General features: G+C 41.7%; 1 protein-coding gene across 4 annotated transcripts in view; it reads right to left on the bottom strand.

The window, feature by feature from the left end:
• Window positions 1-15,707, bottom strand: part of LOC138419381 (transmembrane protein 45A-like) — a 110,994-nt gene extending 95,287 nt beyond the window's left edge. The window contains exons 1-2 of one of the 4 annotated variants that reach the window (XM_069552241.1): window positions 15,257-15,575; window positions 12,399-12,492 (exon numbers count right to left, since the gene is read on the bottom strand). In XM_069552241.1, coding sequence (XP_069408342.1) covers window positions 12,399-12,492 — 94 coding nt within the window. In that variant the 5' untranslated portion in view covers window positions 15,257-15,575. Of the gene's footprint in view, window positions 1-12,398; window positions 12,493-15,256 lie in introns of all 4 variants that reach the window. The other 3 variants (XM_069552235.1, XM_069552255.1, XM_069552245.1) reach the window with 3 other exon arrangements.
• Between the last annotated feature and the right edge of the window lie 2,421 nt (window positions 15,708-18,128).

Genomic DNA, 18,128 nt, shown 5'->3' with positions numbered 1-18,128 from the left:
ATCGTCCCCTTTTCCTCCTGCCCCCAATCCCTCCCAGCATCAGAGTCTTTTCCAATGAGTCAACTCTTCGCATGAGGTGGCCAAAGTACTGGAGTTTCAGCTTTAGCATCATTCCTTCCAAAGAACACCCAGGGCTGATCTCCTTTAGAATGGACTGGTTGGATCTCCAAAAATTTAGAGAAGAACTAATCCCTATCCCTCTGAAACTATTTCCAAAAATTCCAGAGGGAGTAACACTTCTAAATTCATTCTACAAAGCCACTATCATCCTGATACCAAAACCATGACATCACAAAAAAAGAAAATCGCAGGCCAATATCACTGATGAACACAGATGTAAAAATCCTCAATAAAATTCTAGCAAAGAAAATTCAACAATACATTAAAAAGATGTACACCGTGGCTGATTCGTGTTAATGTATGGCAAAACCAATACAGTATTGTACAGCAAAATAAGGTAAAAATAAAAATTAAAAAAAAAAGATAATGCACCATGATCAAGTCAGGTTTATCCCCAGGGATGCAAGGATTTTTCAATATACACAAATCAATCAATGTGATACTCTATATTAACAAATTAAAAGATGAAAACTATGTGATAATCTCAAGAGATGCGGAAAAAGCTTTTGTCATAATTCGGCACCCATTTGTGATAAAAGCTCTTCCAAAAATGGGCATAGAAGGAACCTACCTGTACATAATAAAGATATTATGCAACAAGCCCATAGCAAACATTATTCTCAACAGTGAAAAACTGAAAGAGTGCCCACTCTCACCACTATTATTCAACACAGTTTTGGAAGTCCTAGCTAGGGGAATCAGAGAAGAAAAAGAAATTAAAGAGGAATCCAGATTAGAAAAGAAGTAAAATCCTCACTGTTTGCAGATGACATGATACTATACATAGAAAACCCTAAAGATATTATCAAGATATTATAAAGTACTAGAGCTAATCAGTGAATCTAGTAAAGTTGCAGGATATTAAATCAATACATAAAAATCATTTGCATTACTATACACTAGAAAGAGAAATTAAGTAATCAATCCCATTTACCATTGCAACAAAAACAATAAAATACCAAGGAATAAACCTATCTAAGGAGACAAAAGAGCTATATACAGAAAACTGTAAGACACTGATGAAAGAAATCAAGGATGACATAAACAGATGGGGAGATATTCTATGCTCCTAGATTGGAAGAGTCAATACTATGAAAATAACTGTACTACCAACTGTAATCTACAGATTCAATGTAATCCCTATCAAGTTACCAATGGCATTTTTCAAAGAACTAGAACAAAAATTTTCACAATTGGTATAGAAACAAAAAAGACCCCAAATAGCAAAGCAATCTTGAGAAAAAAGAATGCAGCTGGAGGAATCAACCTCCCTGTCATCAAGACAGTATGGTACTGGCACAAAATCAGAAATATAGACCAATGGAACAAGATAAAAAGCCCAGAGATAAACCTACACACCTATAGGCATCTTATCTTTGACAAAGGACTCAAGAAATTGAATGGGGAAAAGAGTTGTTTCAATAAATGGTGCTGGGAGAATTGGAGAGCTATGTATGAAAGAATGAAACTAGAATACTTCCTAACACCATACACAAAGATAAAATGGATTAAAGACCTAAATGTAAGACCAGAAACTATAAAACTCTTAGAGGAAAACAGACAGAACACTGTATGACATAAATCACAGCAAGATTCTCTATGACCCACCTCCCAGAGCAATGGAAATAAAAACAAAAATAAACAAGTGGGACCTAATTAAACTTAAATACTTTTGCACAGCAAAGGAAACTATAAACAGGTGGAAAGACAACCCTCATAAAGGGAGAAAATAACAGTAAATGAACCAACTGACAAAGGGTTAATTTCCAAAATATACAAGCAGCTCATAAAACTCAATCCCAGAAAAACAAATAACCCAATCAGAAAGTGGGCAAAAAAACCTAAACAGACATTTCCCCAAAGAAGACATACAGATGGCTAAAAAACATATGAAAAGATGCTCAACATCACTTATTATTAGAGAAATGCAAATCAAAACTACAATGAGATATCACCTCATACTGGTCAGAATGACCATCATCAAAAAATCCACAAACAATAAATGCTGGAGAGAGTGCAGAGGAAAGGAACCCCTCTTGCACTATTGGTGCGAATGTAAGTTGATTACAGCTACTCTGGAAGACAGTATGGAGATTCCTCAAAAAACGGGGAGTAGAACTACCATATGACCCAATAATTCCACTATCAGAATACTGGAGTGTGTTTCCATTTCCTCCTCTGGGGGATCTTTCCAACCCAGGGATCCAACCTGTGTCTCCGGCAGATCCTACATTGCAGGCAGATTCTTTACCACTGAGGCACCTGGGAAGCCCTAGGCATATACCCTGAGAAAACCAAAATCGAAAAAGGCACATGTACTCCAGTGTTCATTGCAGCACTATATACAACAGTTAGGACATGGAAGCAACCTAGATGTCCATCGACAGATGCATGGATAAAGAAACTGTGGTGGTGTACATGCAATGGAGTATTAGCCAACTATGAAAAGGAACACATTGAGTCAGGTCTAATGAGGTGGATGAACCTAGAGCCTATTATACAGAGTGAAGTAAGTCATAAGGAGAAAAACAAATATTATATATTAAAGCATATATATGGAATCTAGAAAGATGGTAGCAAAGAACCTATTTGCAGTGGAGATGCAGACATAGAGAAGAGACTTATGAACACAGGCAGAGGGTAGAGAGGAGGGGGAGGTGAGAGGAATGGAGAGAGTAACACAGAAGCATATACGCTACCATAAGTAAAATAGATATCTAGCGGGAATTTGCTGTATGACTCAGGGAACTCAAACTGCGGCTTTGTAACAATCTAGAGTGTTCTTGCCTGGAGAATCCCAGGGACGGGGGAGCCTGGTGGGCTGCCGTCTCTGCGGTCGCACAGAGTCGGACATGACTGAAGCGACTTAGCAGCAGCAGCAGCAGCAGCAGAGGGGTGGAAAGGGGTCGGAGGTGGGAGGGAGGTTCAAGAGGAAGTGGACATATGATACCTATGGCTGATTCATCTTGATATACAGCAGAGGCCAACACAATATTGTGAAGCAACTATCCTTCAATTAAAAATAAATAAATTTATTTTTTTTAATCTTGAAGAAGGACTTTAGAGTGGCATGAAAATTTGATTTCCAATCCCCAAAATAATATACACAGAAAACAGGAGGGGAAGAATCCTGACTTAGCCTCTACTGAATTCTGTGCAGTTTCTGGGTAAATGAGATCCTGGAGAAAGCTGCCAACAGAAGGACAATTATGGGTTTTGGCAGAAGAGCATGAGAGTAGAGGGCAGAGACAACGTGGGAGATGGAAGCAGAACTGAGACTGAAGCAACTCAAAGGCTCCTGCCTGCTTCAAGGGTTTCCCATTGTCAAGCAGATTTTCATCTCAGGGAAAAATAAGCTCCCATCTGAGAGGCAATCAGAATGTAACTGCTTATCAGGGCACAGTACTTTGACCCACTCACTCTACCCTTTCTTACTCATTATCACTCAAGCAGAAATAAAATAATGCTAAAAGCAGAAAGAATAAGGACCTAACAGGAGCAGAAGAGATTAAGAAGAGGTGGCAAGAATACACAGAAGAATTGTACAAAAAAAATGTCTTTATGACCCGGATAACCATGATGGTGTAGTCACTCACCTAGAGCCGGATATCCTGGACTGGAAGTCAAGAGGGCCTTAGGAAGAATTGTTACTAAGAAAGCTAGTAGAGGTGACTGAATTCCAGCTGAGTTATTTCAAGTCCTAAAAGGATGCTGTTAAAGTGCTGCACTCAATATGTCAGCAAATCTGGAAAACTCAGAAATGGCCACAAGACTGTAAAATGTCAGTTTTCATTACAACTCCAAAGAAGGGCAATGCCAAAGAAACTCAAATGCCATAAAATTGCGCTCATTTCACATGCTATCAAGGTTATCCTCAAAATCCTTCAAGCCAAGCTTCAGCAGTACCTGAACAGAGAGCTTCCAGATGTACAAGCTGGGTTTCACAGAGGCAGAGGAATCAGATATCAAACTGCCAACATTCACTGCGTCATGCAGAAAGCAAGGGAATTCCAGAAAAACATCTACTTCTGCTTCACTGAGTACACTAAAGCCTTTGACTGTGTGGACAAAAACAAACTGAAGAAAATTCTTCAAGAGATGGGAGTAAAAGACCAGCTTTCCTATCTCCTGGAGAAACGTGTATGCAGGTTAGAAGAAGCAACAGTTAGAACTAGACATGGAACAACAGACAAGTTCAAAACTGGGAAAGGAGTATGTTGAGGCTGTATATTGTCACCCTGCATGTTTAACTTAAATGCAGAGTACATCATGTGAAATGCTGAGCTGGATAAATCACAAGCTGGAATCAGGATTGCTGGGAGAAATACCAACAGTCTCAAAGACGCAGATGATATCAGTCTAATGGCAGAAAGTGAAGAGGAATTAAAGAGCTCCTTGATGAGAGTGAAAGAGGAGAGTGAAAAAGCTGGCTTCAAACTCAACATTAGAAAAACTAAGTAGCTTCTAATGTGAAAGGTTACATATTATGCAAATTAAGAACAACAGAGCACTTTCAATTGTGTGGCTTTCCTGGGCATCTTTCCTTCAAGCAATGCTTTAGAAATTCAGATCACATTCCTCTTGGAGGCCATCTTCAACACAAGGACTTTATGTTCACCACAGAGGCAACAGAGAGGTGGTAGAGAAGGCTTAACTGGTTTAAACCAATCAGATGGCCCTATCTATACACAAGACAAATAGAAAATACAGTTGTGTGACCTGAAAGAAAAAAAACTAAGATCATGGCATCTGGTCCCATCACTTTATGGCAAATAGAAGTGGGGAAAGTGGAAGTACTGGCAGATTTTCTTTTCTTGGTCTCCAAAATCATCACTGATGGTGACTGCAGCCATGCAATTAAAAGGCACTTGCTCCTTGGAAGGAAAGTTATAACAAACCCAGACATCATATTAAAAAGCAGAGACATCACTTTGCTGACAAAGGTCCTTACAGTCAAATTTATGGTTTTTCTAGTAGTCATGAATGGATGTTGGTCCATAAAGAAGGCTGAACACCAAGGAATTGATGCTTTCAAATTGTGGTGCTGGAGAAGACTCTTCGGAGACCCAGAGACTGCAAGGAGATCATACCAGTAAAACCTAAAGAAAATCAACCCTGAATATTCATTGGAAGGCATGATGCTGAAGCTGAAGCTCCAATACGTCGGCCACCTAATGTGAAGAGTCGATTCATTGGAAAAAACTGTGATGCTGGGAAAGACTGAAGGCAGGAGAAGGGGGACCACAGGGGATGAGATGGTTAAGATAGCATCACCGACTCAATGGACATGAACCAAACTCAGTGGACAGCAAACTCCAGGACATAGTGGAAGACAGAGGAGCCTGGTGTGTTGCAGTCCATGGAGCCACAAAGAGTCTGAACAACAACAATAACAATATGCCAAAAAGCAAAACCAGTTACACCTACCACAATTAACAACTGTTAGACTGTATCAAGTTCTGTGCATTTCTCTCCAGAAACCACAATCTTTGTCCTTGACTACATCTTCCAAACAGGCTGAAGGTCCCAGACATGTGCAGGAAGACAGGAAATGGTCCTAAGCTCATCAAGTGAAGACAGAAAGCCTCACCCATGCTCTCCTCATCTCTCTCACTGAAAAACACCAGAGAGAAACGGATCCTCCTCCAATCAATGCTGATTGAAAGGAAATGAAAGTGATAGACTTTTTCCATCCACCATCTAATGCTGCGGCTGCTGTTATTATTATCTCTATTAAATACTGCAAGTAAACTGTTTCTGCCACAAGAACCATCATAGAGATCGTGAGAATACTGACCAATATGCATCCCTGTATTCCTGCTGTAGTAACCCAACCCACAGTCCAGCCAACACTGGGAATAAAAGTAAGGTTTTGGAAGACTTCTGATCAAGAGCCTCCTTTTCAGGTGAAAACGTGATCTTAAGACCTCTGCTTTAAAAGAAAAACTGACTTCCAATTTTTTCTAAGACTGACCCTTTATCCCCAGTCCTTCAAAGAAAGTAACATTTTCATCAAATGATAGTAGTGATATCTTGTCATTATCTTCAAGTAAGAGCGTTCTTACTTTCTTACAAATTGATTTGGGACACACTGTTTTAAGAAACATATACTTTTCCCCATCCAAGAGACTTATAAGAAGAAAAGCCACCTATCTGCTCAGGCAGAATGGGAAAGGATGGCAAGGTGCTTGGTACCAGCCAAACTGAAGAACGCTTGTTTCTTCAAGTGGCAAAGTATTAAAGAAGAGATACCCAGAAGACAGGGTGTCAGACTGAACTTCTAGGCAGCAATGAATCAGCAAAACACACTTGGTGCTTGGTGACCAAATTAAAAATTACCTAATCTCGGAGGAGAAGAGACAGCCCAGGCTCGAAGTCTGGAGGTCAGTTATTGACCCCGGAGCATTAAGCTCATGCATGACCCCAGAGTAATCTCACTAACCCAACCTCAAACTGCGAGTAGCAAATTCAAAGTCTGACTCTTCAGCTTCAGTTCTAACACAACACTGGTACACTCCTGTTTAATTTCAGAGGCTTCTGGTTCTAGACCCTGGCTGAACTCACCCCTTACACCTGTCAGCAGATCTGGGACTCCCTGGTTTGGCCCGTACTGCTCTCTAAGGTGTTTGATTCCAAGTCACCCATCAGCCTTAGAGAATCAGCCCCACTTCACCAGCCATTGCTCCCAGCTCCAATGCCTGGGGCAGATACATGATATACTGACTGAGCTTACCTTCCCATAAGCCAGTGCCGAAGTTGGAGTTACCAAACACAGGAAACATATTTAAAAAACAATAATAGACATGAAAGAGGAACTGCTGTCTCAGAAGCCAAGATAAATATCAACCCAGACCATGGTTTGGCAGAGTAGGGCACATTATGTACAAAATGTTACACTGAAGGACTCAACTGTTTGACTTCATAATGGTACAAAAATGTGTGTGGAAATACACCTCTAGGTCAGTCAAGGATGGTGTATTTCATTTTAAACACAACTGCTTTACTATTTTGGGGTGCCAGACATTGTGAATTTTGTCTTTTTGGGCACTGGATATTTTTTCATATTTCTAAATATTCTTGAGGTCAGTTCTGGGGTGAGTAGGTGACCTGGGAGCAGTCTGATCCTCTCAGCTATCACTTTTTAATGATCTGTTAGGCATGTCAGGAGCAGTGATCAGTGTAGGGCTAACTATTCCCCATATCTGAGGCCAGACCTTCCTGACTGTCTGTCCAGTACTCGTGAATTATAAGTTTTCCAATCCGACTGGAGGGAACAAGCAATATTCCCAGACTTTTGTGACTGCAGGGCACTGCTCTCCACCCTCTCCCTCATCTTTGCACCCCTCCCGCCACTCTCCAGACTCCCATAGTTGACTCACTTACTCTTATGAACACATGAGGGGCCTTCCTGCATGTTTCCAGCAACCCCTCTCTGTGCAGGTCTCTTGGTTCTGGAGCTCAGTCCTGTGAACTCTGGCCACCTTGGTTTCCTGGGCTCTCAGCACCACCTCTCAACTCAAGGAGTACGAGTTCCACCTGGGGCTCAGCCTGGACCCTCTCCCAGGGATCAGCTGGAGCAGTTGGAGTGTTCACCTCCTTGTAATTTCCTGGATATCATTTCCCTCCCATTGCCTGATGACCAGTGTTTCAAAACCCATATATTGCTTCGTATATTTTATCTGATCTTTTTTATTATTTCAGGATAAGAATAAATCTGGCCCTGTTACTCTGTCTTGGGCAAAAACAGAAATTCTTTCAAATTCAGTCAACTTAGCACTCAACACCAATATTATTACACAGAAAAGATACCACTTTAACCTGAGTTTTTCAGAATGAGGATCTTGAGGCACCGACCCAAGAATCTCCTAAAAAGCTTGATAAAAGACACATTACTACTTCACATCCTCAGACTATTGAATATACTTTTTTTTTTTTTGGCCACTAAAGGGATTCCCCAGAGAAGGCAATGGCAACCCACTCCAGTATTCTTGCCTGGAGAATCCCAGGGACAGAGGAGCCTAGTGGGCTGCCGTCTATGGAGTCGCACAAGTCGGACATGACTGAAGCAACTTAGCAGCAGCAGCAGCAAAGGGATTCCCAGGTGGCTCAGTGATAAAGAATCCACCTGCAAATGCAGAAGATGCAAGAGACGCAGGTTCGATCCATGGGTTGGGAAGATCCCCTGGAGTAGGAAATGGCAACCCATTCCAATATCTTTACCTGGAAAATTCCATAGATAGAGGAGCCTGGCGGGCTATAGTCCATGGGGTCACAAAGAGTTGGACATGACTGAGCATCAGCAAGCACACACACACCAAAAAAATTGAGAATTGCTTTCATTACCATGCCAGTTCATTAACAAAAGACAATCAAATCCTCTTCTGAAAGCTGGAAATCATTAGAATAGGTAATGGGTTTAAAAGGCAAGGAGAATACTGGAAGTCCAGCCTGAAATGATGTTGACTCTCCAATACCTCTTCCAGCTATATAAGCATGCTGTGTATAACCCATGTCTCTCCACGGCCACATGAGCAATTTTCCAGCTGCTGCTTTCTCATGCACTGCAACAGCAGTGCTCCATTTGGAAACTGGAAAGCAACGGTGAGATGGGGAAAGACTCATGACTGTCTCCACACAGATAGCCTCTGGATGATAAGCACCCAGGCCAAAAACTCATTGAGTAACTGTCATGCTCTCCACCAATGAATTCTCATCAACAATATCAACAATCACACTATCAATCTTTTATTTTCTAATCTCAAAAGCAATTGGAATGTCGCCTGTACCATCCTGACTCACACCAGCCCCATTTCTGGGAAAGGAAACAAACAGCCTAAAAGGCTTGTATAAGGTGTAAATACAATCTGGACATCATGAGGCCAAGCTTATCAGAGGAGAAGTAGATTGCATTATTCGAGCAGTGTGTGAGTGTTAGTCACTCAGTCATGTCCAACTCTTTGAGACCCCACAGAATGTAGCTTGCCAGACTCCTCTGTCTATGGAATTCTCCAGGCAAAAATACTGGAGTGGGTTGCCATTCCCTTCTCCAATGGGTCTTCACAACTCAAGGACTGATCCTTAGTCTCCTAAATTGCAGGCAGATTCTTTACCATCTGAGCTACCAGGGAAGTCCTATTTGAGCAGAGTTGCTCACAGGTCTTCTCTGGGACTTAGTATTGGCCATCTCACTCATTTTGAAACTAGTGCCAAAGTTATTGCTACTGGAGAACATGAGAGAAGCACCAGTCCAAGCCTGAGCTTGTAGATGAAAGAACAAAACAAGTATCTCACACCTCAAATCATTATGTGGCCTCTACCTGAACCTACTTTTTTTATCCAAAGTCTGACTACATTTCATTAGCATTGGGAAAAGATGGGGCAAGGTGGAGATGGGTGGATGAAGGCAGAGCCAGATGACCTTTCCGGCCATGGTGAATATCAAAAAGTGGCAACCAACAACAGGTGCTTCACTCCTGAGGATAATATTACACATGGCATAAAGCATTCAGACACTGCAAGGAGGTTATCCTGTGCTTAAATCCTGATTTCATCACTGTGTGACCTTGGAAGAGTTACTTAACCTCTCTGTGCCTCAGTTATCTCATCTCTAAAATAATAATAGCCTCTACCCCAAAAGACATCCATGACGGTACAACAAGAAGAACCCTGAGAAGAGCTGACACCTAATAAACTGTCACTCACTTAGCCATTAGTTGTTTGTGCATCTTTCTGTGAAGAAAGAGCTTTAAAGTATGATCACGGTCACATAACCTCTCTCCTCCATAAAACACAATACAGTTCATGAAGCGCCATTACATACAGGACTTCATGAATCCTCTCTTAGAAGTACAGGGAGAAAGGCCTGCTTTTCTGATGAGGAAAAGGAGCCTTAGCGTCTGTATGGGGTTTTCCCATTTGTCCCAGGAGGATGATCTCATTCATCCTCATTGATTCATTCCTCTGCTCCCCGCAGTGCAAACAACAGTGGAAAAGTCACACAAGCAGTAAGGGAAAAACCAGATCACCCTGCTCTCCCACAGTCTGTCTTCATGCCCTTGGTGCAAACAAACTGAGGGCAGAGAAGGAGGAGAAGCGGCCCCAGAGGTGGAGAGGCTGGGCTGTCAGTCCTCCTTCCTGCTGGCTTAAAGGCAAGAGCTCCTAGGTCCCTGACCCCAACACCCCCCATTCTTTCTCAACAAAACCTTCTCTCTCCTCCATATCACTCTCTCTTCCTCAGGCCCTTGTCCTCAAGGTTCAGCTACCACATGATTGTGGTATGAGCACTTTTCACGACTTTTCCTTCTACATTAACATTTTTTAATGTTGTTAAATTTTCATTCTTTATTTAATACAAAGTGTCCCTAAATCTGTCCTAAATGTGCTCCTTACTACATGCCTCTCTCTATGCTGGCTTTTCCCCTCTTCCTGTAACAGATGTTGACAATCATTAGTCTGAATTATTTCTGGCTTATAGAGAGAGGAAGTGAGGTTCAAATAACTGGAGAACAACTCTCTGATCTAAAGGAAGACTTTATATTTGAGTCTTCAAATATAAAGGACACGTCAAAAGAAAACAAGCTGTTAAAATTTTTTTAAGTCCATACCTAGACATATCAAAGTGAAATTCAGAACTTTATACTTTGTTCATTTAAAGTGTGAGGATAGTAATTTAATACAGGGCTACCTGGAAATGAGGGATGTCATTTGAATTTTATGCAAGTAGTTGCTGTTCAGTTGCTATGTCATGTCCTACTCTTTTGGGACCCCATGAACTATAGTCCATCAGGCTTCTCTGTCCATGAGATTTTCAGGCAAGAATACTGGAGTGGGTTGCCATTTCCTTCTCTGGGGCATCTTCCCCACCCAGGGATCGAACCCACATCTCCTGTGGCTTCTGCATTGGCAGGCGGATTCTTTACCACTGAGCCACAAGGGAAGCCCTCATGGGGTTAAAGCCTAAAGAATAAAAATACTTTCACTAAATATCTAGAATAATGTTTGACTAAATGCCTGGATACTATAGCCCGGACAAATTGACACAAAAAATAAACTTTGCAGATGGAAATAACCCAAATGTCCATCAACATTTGTTTTGGATAAACAAAATGTGATATATACGTACAAAGAAAATTTATTAAGCTTTAAAAATAAATCAAATTATGACACTATAATCTGGGTGAACCTTGGAGACACATGCTAAGTAAAATAAGCCAGTCATAAAAAGACAAATACTGTATAGTTTCACTTATATGAGATACCTTGAGTAGTCAGATCCATGAGAAAGAATGTAGAATGGTTGCTGCCAGAGGCTGAGAGGACAAGGGAAGGTAATAGAGAGTTAAGGGTTAATGAGGACACAGTTTCGATTTGATGGAAAAGTTCTGGAGATACACAGTGGTGATGGTTGCACAAAAATGTGAATGTACTTGACGTCACTGAACTATCCACTTAAAAATGGTTACAAAGACAAATTTTATGTTACGTTTTTTACCACAGTAAAAAATGAACTGCTTACATGTATAGGCTTTAGTATGATGCAGACACCATGTTAAATGTTTTCTACTGATTTTCTCTTTTAGTGGCTTTGATATCCCTATTTTATAGGTAATAAAACCTCCAAGACAAAGTGACTTATGCTAGTAAGAAGCAAGTATCAGGTTGAAACCCTCAGTCTGACTCCAAAGTCCGTGTGCTCAGTCAGTGTGCTAGACTGAAAAGAGTGACTACATTAAGTTAATAAGATAAAAAGAAAATTAAACTGTTTTTCAAGAAATATTTTAAAGTTGATTCACTATATTAAAAAATGTAAGACTGAATTCCCAAAATTCAAATGCAGACTGGGTATGACTAATAACAGGACCCCTCAAATAGTCCTGCGTTTACCTTCACCATGAGAAGTTCTTATCCCAAAACCACAGTGTCTCTAGAAATAAGAAACAAACAAACAAACAAACAAGGATTCATAAGTAACAGGAATAGAAAGGGTACCTGGCATCTGCCCCATTCTTCCACAAGCCTTGGGACATTTCATTGTTTCTCTGTATTTTCAAATAAAACTACTGTGGTTCTATTTATATTTTTAAATTATATTCATGTTTAGATCTACACCCATGAGTAGACTCTTGGAGAAGGACTGGAAGGATACAGACCAAACTACTAACAAAATTACTTCTGGAAAAACTAGTAGAAAGGGAAGAAGGCAGGTAAATAAAGGGGGAATCATTACTTTTGATGCCTGTGTACTCTGTTTTAGCTTTTTAAAGGCAACATTGATTCACCTGATATTCCTGAAAGTCTACCGTAAGTCCAAGGTCTATGGTAGTTCTGTTCAATCAAGATGAAAAGACAGATATTATGTGTAATGAGCTCCATCTAAAAAACAAGTAAAACATCTCCAGATGAGATGGTTGAATGGCATCTGCTGCAGACCATGGGGCAGCAAAGAGTTGGACAAAACTTAGCAACTGAACAACAACAATAAAACATGACCTGTCTGCATAGGCAACACATCCATACACAAGACTCATGTTGATATTCTGGCCACTCCTGGGAAATTGTACCAACTCCACTCCTCCAAATGGTTCCTCCACTTCCAGTGATCCTGCTTGCATGGACTTCTTGACTACTTCTTGACATACCACTCTGATGTATTATACCCAAGGCAGCACAGACTAATGGTTAAGGTTTGGGCTCTAGGGGATGCAAGAAGAATAAAAGAATCATCCAGGGGAAGAAGGACCTTAAAGATCTTTTTATAGTTGATGGCACAGAGAAGGCCATAATGGCTCAAAGTCTTGCCCAAGGTGACACAGGTGGTCCACAGCAGCATCAGGGCCAGACCTGGGTTCCCTCTGACACAGCTCAATGCTTCCCAAGGAAGAGACAGCAGAGATCTCCAAACTGACTCTCCACTGAGGTGAATACTACAGGTCTTATCTTCTTCAACAATTGTACATCATAAGGTTATAAATATTACCATGTGAATGCTCGACTCTCTTAGCAACATAAAAAGGGCTTTCCAGCACACACTGTGTGTGTAGAGGGTTGGGGATGGGTGCAACAATCACAACCATGTCAAAGACTTTAGAGTGCAGCCTGCATCTGAAACGTAGCCTGAGTAATAATCCAGGATGCCAAACCACTTCAGCAGAGCTCCAAGACAGCCACCACAACAGTGATTCCAAGAGTGGGACCCAGACTCACTGGGCAGTCCTTCAAGGCCCTGGAGGTGGGGGGGGGGGGGCGGTTGGAGGTCACAGAAGCAGTGGAACAGATGGGGAGGGTGTGCTGGGCAAGGGGTAGAAACTGGACTCCAGAGATGGATCATTCCAGAGACACCTCCAACTATGCAACTGCCACCAGTTTAGCTTGCCACTTCCTACCAATCTTACCTCCCAAGCCTCTCCTTCCCCACAGGCTTTCCCCACCACCCTCTCCTACCTCCCCCTCCCCCACTTTCCATCTTTCCATCTACTAACTTCTCATGAATTATCCCTATCACAATCCAATGTCCTGAGGGTAGATTCACACTTTCTAGCCTCAATGCTTTTGTCCATGCTTTCCCTTCCTCCTAGAATGCCTGCCACCTTCTGTTCTAGGATTCCTTTCCCCTCAACCAAAGCTGTTTGTCAAAATCTTTCCCAGAAATGCCAACCTTCCTATAAAACCATCCTATAGGTTCTCTTTCCCAGAACCTTCTGGATCTTTCTAAGGTGCCTGATAAATTCTACCTCACTCTCCTCTCCAAACTCTCTCTCCCTTACAGCCATACACAAGGCCCCATTAACAACTGGTCTGCACTCAGTAAACCCTAGGTGCTAGTGTAGAGGTCAGAATGGTGGCTGGGAAAACAAATGCAGCAGGAGAAGCTGAGAAGGGAGCCGGTGATAGGTAATATTATCTCCCCATACAGAGGATGGAACTGAGGTAAGATGGACTGAGTAACTTCCTCAAGATCAAACAGGAGGGTTTTGAATTGAACCAGACCAGCTGGCTCTTTATACTGATCCCTGCAACACTGCTCCTTCTAAACCTCCAGCCCTGAAAACCACTTCAACTCTTCCAATCACAGTGTGCAATGCTTTTCTGAATCAAAAACGCACTAGCAATTAAGGCACCTACTGCTTTCTAAGTCAGAAATTAAAGATTAATTCTGGCCACAAATGCCACAATAGTAAATAATATCTGATAAAGCTTCAAATCTAAAACATTACTTAAACAGAGACAATTGTTGATGTCTAAGATAGAATGAGCCTCAGGCCATTCACCTAGCTCAATATTTGCCAACATTTCCATTTCTAAATCCTGAAATAAATATCAGAATTATGTGGAAGCACAAAGACCTAATAACCACTCTGAATATTATTTTGATGTAATTATGGGATTAATACATAACATTGATGCTATTTACTGGTGTACATAGGGATGTACATAGTGGTCTGTACGTAGTGGTCATAATATAACATTATTGATGTACAGAGTGGATATACATTATTGATGTACATAGTGGCACATAGTGCGATTAATATATAACATTATTGGTGTACATAGTGGATGCACAGCATCTCTAAACACACGTTTAATGTGTTTTTTAATGATCAGGGAAGAATTTGTGCCTACCACTATGAGCAGGAGAATACAGAAAAGACATTGAGCTTCATTCACATGTAAGTGAAACAGTAACTACCTAAAACAATTCAGGATTTAAATAATTTAATATTAAACATCTTATTTAAGAAAGTAAAAGTTTCATTAGTTGTGAATAACCCAGATAACTTTTCAATCCTCTACCAAAACAGAGTGTAGGGGGTGGATAAAAATACGGGCTCTACAAATGTATACACTGTTCTCACAGAAAGAAAACAGAAAAGTTATCGGTAGTTCAACTTTGAAGTTAGAAGAGGCTTTTAATAGGAAAGCAGTTAAATTTCTGTTCCCAGGAAATTTTTAAAAATAGCATACAGATGCCCCAAAACTAAAGTGTTACCAAAGAAGTAAAGGAAACGAAGTCTGTTCGGTTTGGGGCAGCTAGCGGTATTCTCTCCCTGATGAAGAGAGGGCTAGTGAGAATAGGAAAAGACGCAGGGTAGAGATCACAGAGCGCTAACAGGATATCCAACACGTATCCAAAACTTACCCAACTCAGTCTTAATACTAGCTTTCCCACTTCGCCAGTTTTAAATCGGACAGCTGCTGGGCTTTCGTTGTTGCTGTTTCTGTCCTTTGGATCCCAGAGCCCCAAGAACGTTTAACAAGTAGGATGGGATCTGGCCCCCTCTCGCATTAGAGGGGAAAAGTTTTAAACTTGGATTCCAGGTTGCTTCATTGGGAAAATGAATAATAATAAGTGGCTGCAAGGAGAGAACGTGGGAGACGTGCTCAGCTGACGTCGGCCCGAGAAGGGGCAGCACAGTTCCCCGGCGCAGCTGTCCAGATGTGTCTCATCTGATTCCCTCGCGGGGCATGAGTCTAGGAGGCCGCCGCTAGCAGAAGCTCCAGCTCATTGGTCTCTGGGACTCCTCGCTGGCCGCCTATTGGCGGGTTAGCCCGCCACTCCCGCGGGCCTCAAGCCCCGCCCCCCGCCCCCCGGGCTCGCTCGCTGCATCCTTGGGAAGAACCTGGAAGTGGAGCGCGGGTGCTGATGTGGCACTCGGCGGCCACTGCGGTGCCGGGAGGGGCCCGGGCCGAGAGGGGTCTTCCGCACCAGGGCTAGTCCCGGCCCTGCTTCCTTTTACTCCCACCCTTTCAGGTGGTTAGGCTGGTTTCTTTAAACAGTGTGATTTCAACCCGTTCTTGGGATGAAATTATAGGCGCGCCACGCGCTGGCTTAAATCCCCAACATTTCCGAGTGGAAGGGACTGGGGCTCCGAAATGCCCACGCCCCTAAAGGGCCTCAAACCACGTCTCAGAACTTCACTCTCCCCTCTTGATCCTGGGAGCAAAAGATGAAATTCAAAAGCCTTTTTCATGGGGACAGTATTCTTTTGTTGGAGGAAAAAAACTTAATGAACACTTCACTGAAGTCCTCATTAACTAGAGATTGTTCTTTCTGCAGAAAGGCCCAGGGTTGATTATGGGAGAGATTTGGAAGACTTGGTTAGTTTCAGCTGGGTGATGGTAGTTGTAGGAAAATGAAAAAAACTTTGTTTTGTTCTGTGAGAATGTAAACAGGACAACAAAACGATGCTTTGATCCTGGGGAAACTGTTGAAAGATTGATTAGTTGGGGAGAGTGTCTGCAAACCAATCACCTTTACAATTTGAGGATGTTGACAGAAATGGGACCTCACTGAAACATTAAGATGGCAAGAGCTACACGCATTGGGCCACACACCATGAACTGTGCCAGGTCTTCACTAAATTGCTTTACCTGCATTATCATGTTTAATTCTTACAGCCACCCTATGAAGTAGATATTAAAATTATCTCCACTTTCAGATGAGGCTACCAAGACACAGACCAGGCAGTCTATCGTAGCACACCACCAAGTTTTCCAATATGTGTTCACATCATGAGCACATAAATTTTCAGGCCATTTGCCAGGAGTAGGTGGGTCAAAGTTTATTTTATGAGTGCCTCTGCCTTCTGATGTCCAAAGCTTTCACTTTGTAGATGATGTATTCTTGGTTGGTCTATTTGTTAACTATTGCTGTTTAACAGATTACCACAAATTTTGGTAGCTTGAAACACCACACATTTACTCTTGCAGTTTTTAAAGGTCAGAAGTTGAGGCATGTCTTAACTGGATTCTGTGCTCAGCATCTCACAAGGCTGCCCTCACAGTATCTGTCAGGATAAATCCTCATCTGGAGGCTCGAGGAGGGAAGAATATGCTTCCAGGCTCTCTTGGGTTGTCGGCAGGCTTCATTTCTTTGTGGCTATAGCTCTGCATCCCCTGCTTCTTTGTAGATGTCAGCGAGCAGCTGCCCTTGCCTCCTAGAGACTAGTCTCAATCTCCTGAAGTTCCTGGATTCCAGGAGGTGGAGAGCCTGGGGTCCTCCTTAGGGTCTGTCTGCCACAATGGACTAGTCAGACCATGTTATCTCTCCTCTGCAAGCCCTCCAAAAATTCAGGGTCCCATTCACCAAGGAAAAGAAATACATGAGTAGATTCACAATACTCAATCACTCTAGCAGTCAAGAAAACTCACGAAGGAAGCTTGGCCCTTGAAATTCATCATGAGTTTGGCTTTCTGGAACATTTGTAATCTGATAAGGGTACACCTTTAATTCAAAAGTTATTCAACAATGGCCTGACAGTCAAGGTATATGATCAACCTTCTACACTCCTTACCATCAACAGATATCTTACATTGTTGACCACTGACATGGCTTCCTCAAAAATCTACTTAAAAAAAAAAGAGACTTCCAGGGAGGAAGACGGAGTAGATACAATTTTCCCTGTTTCTCCTGCTAGTATAACCACAAACCCTGACTTTACATATTAACAAATATAAGATGATTTTGAAGGGTTGAAAGAAGAAGCCAGAGAGGCTTAGAATCTAGGGACCAAACGAATGTCATGATCATGAGTTCCTTGATCCAGAGTTGGACCCCAGCAAGAGCTCTGCCAAATGTTTAAGGAATTAACACCAAATCTACATAATGTCTTTCAGAAAATAGGAGAGAACCCTTCCCAACTGTCTTTGGCAAGACAGAATTTCTCTGATGCAAAACCAAAGAAACAAAGCATAAAAAAGAAAACAACAGACCAATAAATATCCCTAATGAATATAGATGCAAAAATATTAGCAAATAGAACTAAGCAATATATAAAAATTATTATACACCATTAGCAAGTTGGGTTTTTCCCCCAGGGATGCAGGGCTTATCTAATTAAAAAACTAACCAATATGACCCATGACATTCACAGACTAAATAAAAATTACACAAATGTATCAGTTGATACATGGATCACAACAAACTGTGAAAAATTCTTCAAGAGATGGAAATACCAGACCACCTGACCTGCCTCTTGAGAAATCTGTATGCAGGTCAGGAAGCAACAGAA

This window comes from Ovis canadensis, chromosome 1, assembly GCF_042477335.2.
Source record: "Ovis canadensis isolate MfBH-ARS-UI-01 breed Bighorn chromosome 1, ARS-UI_OviCan_v2, whole genome shotgun sequence".
NCBI classification, from domain to species: Eukaryota; Metazoa; Chordata; class Mammalia; order Artiodactyla; family Bovidae; genus Ovis; species Ovis canadensis.
This window is presented reverse-complemented; position numbering and strand designations above follow the sequence as displayed.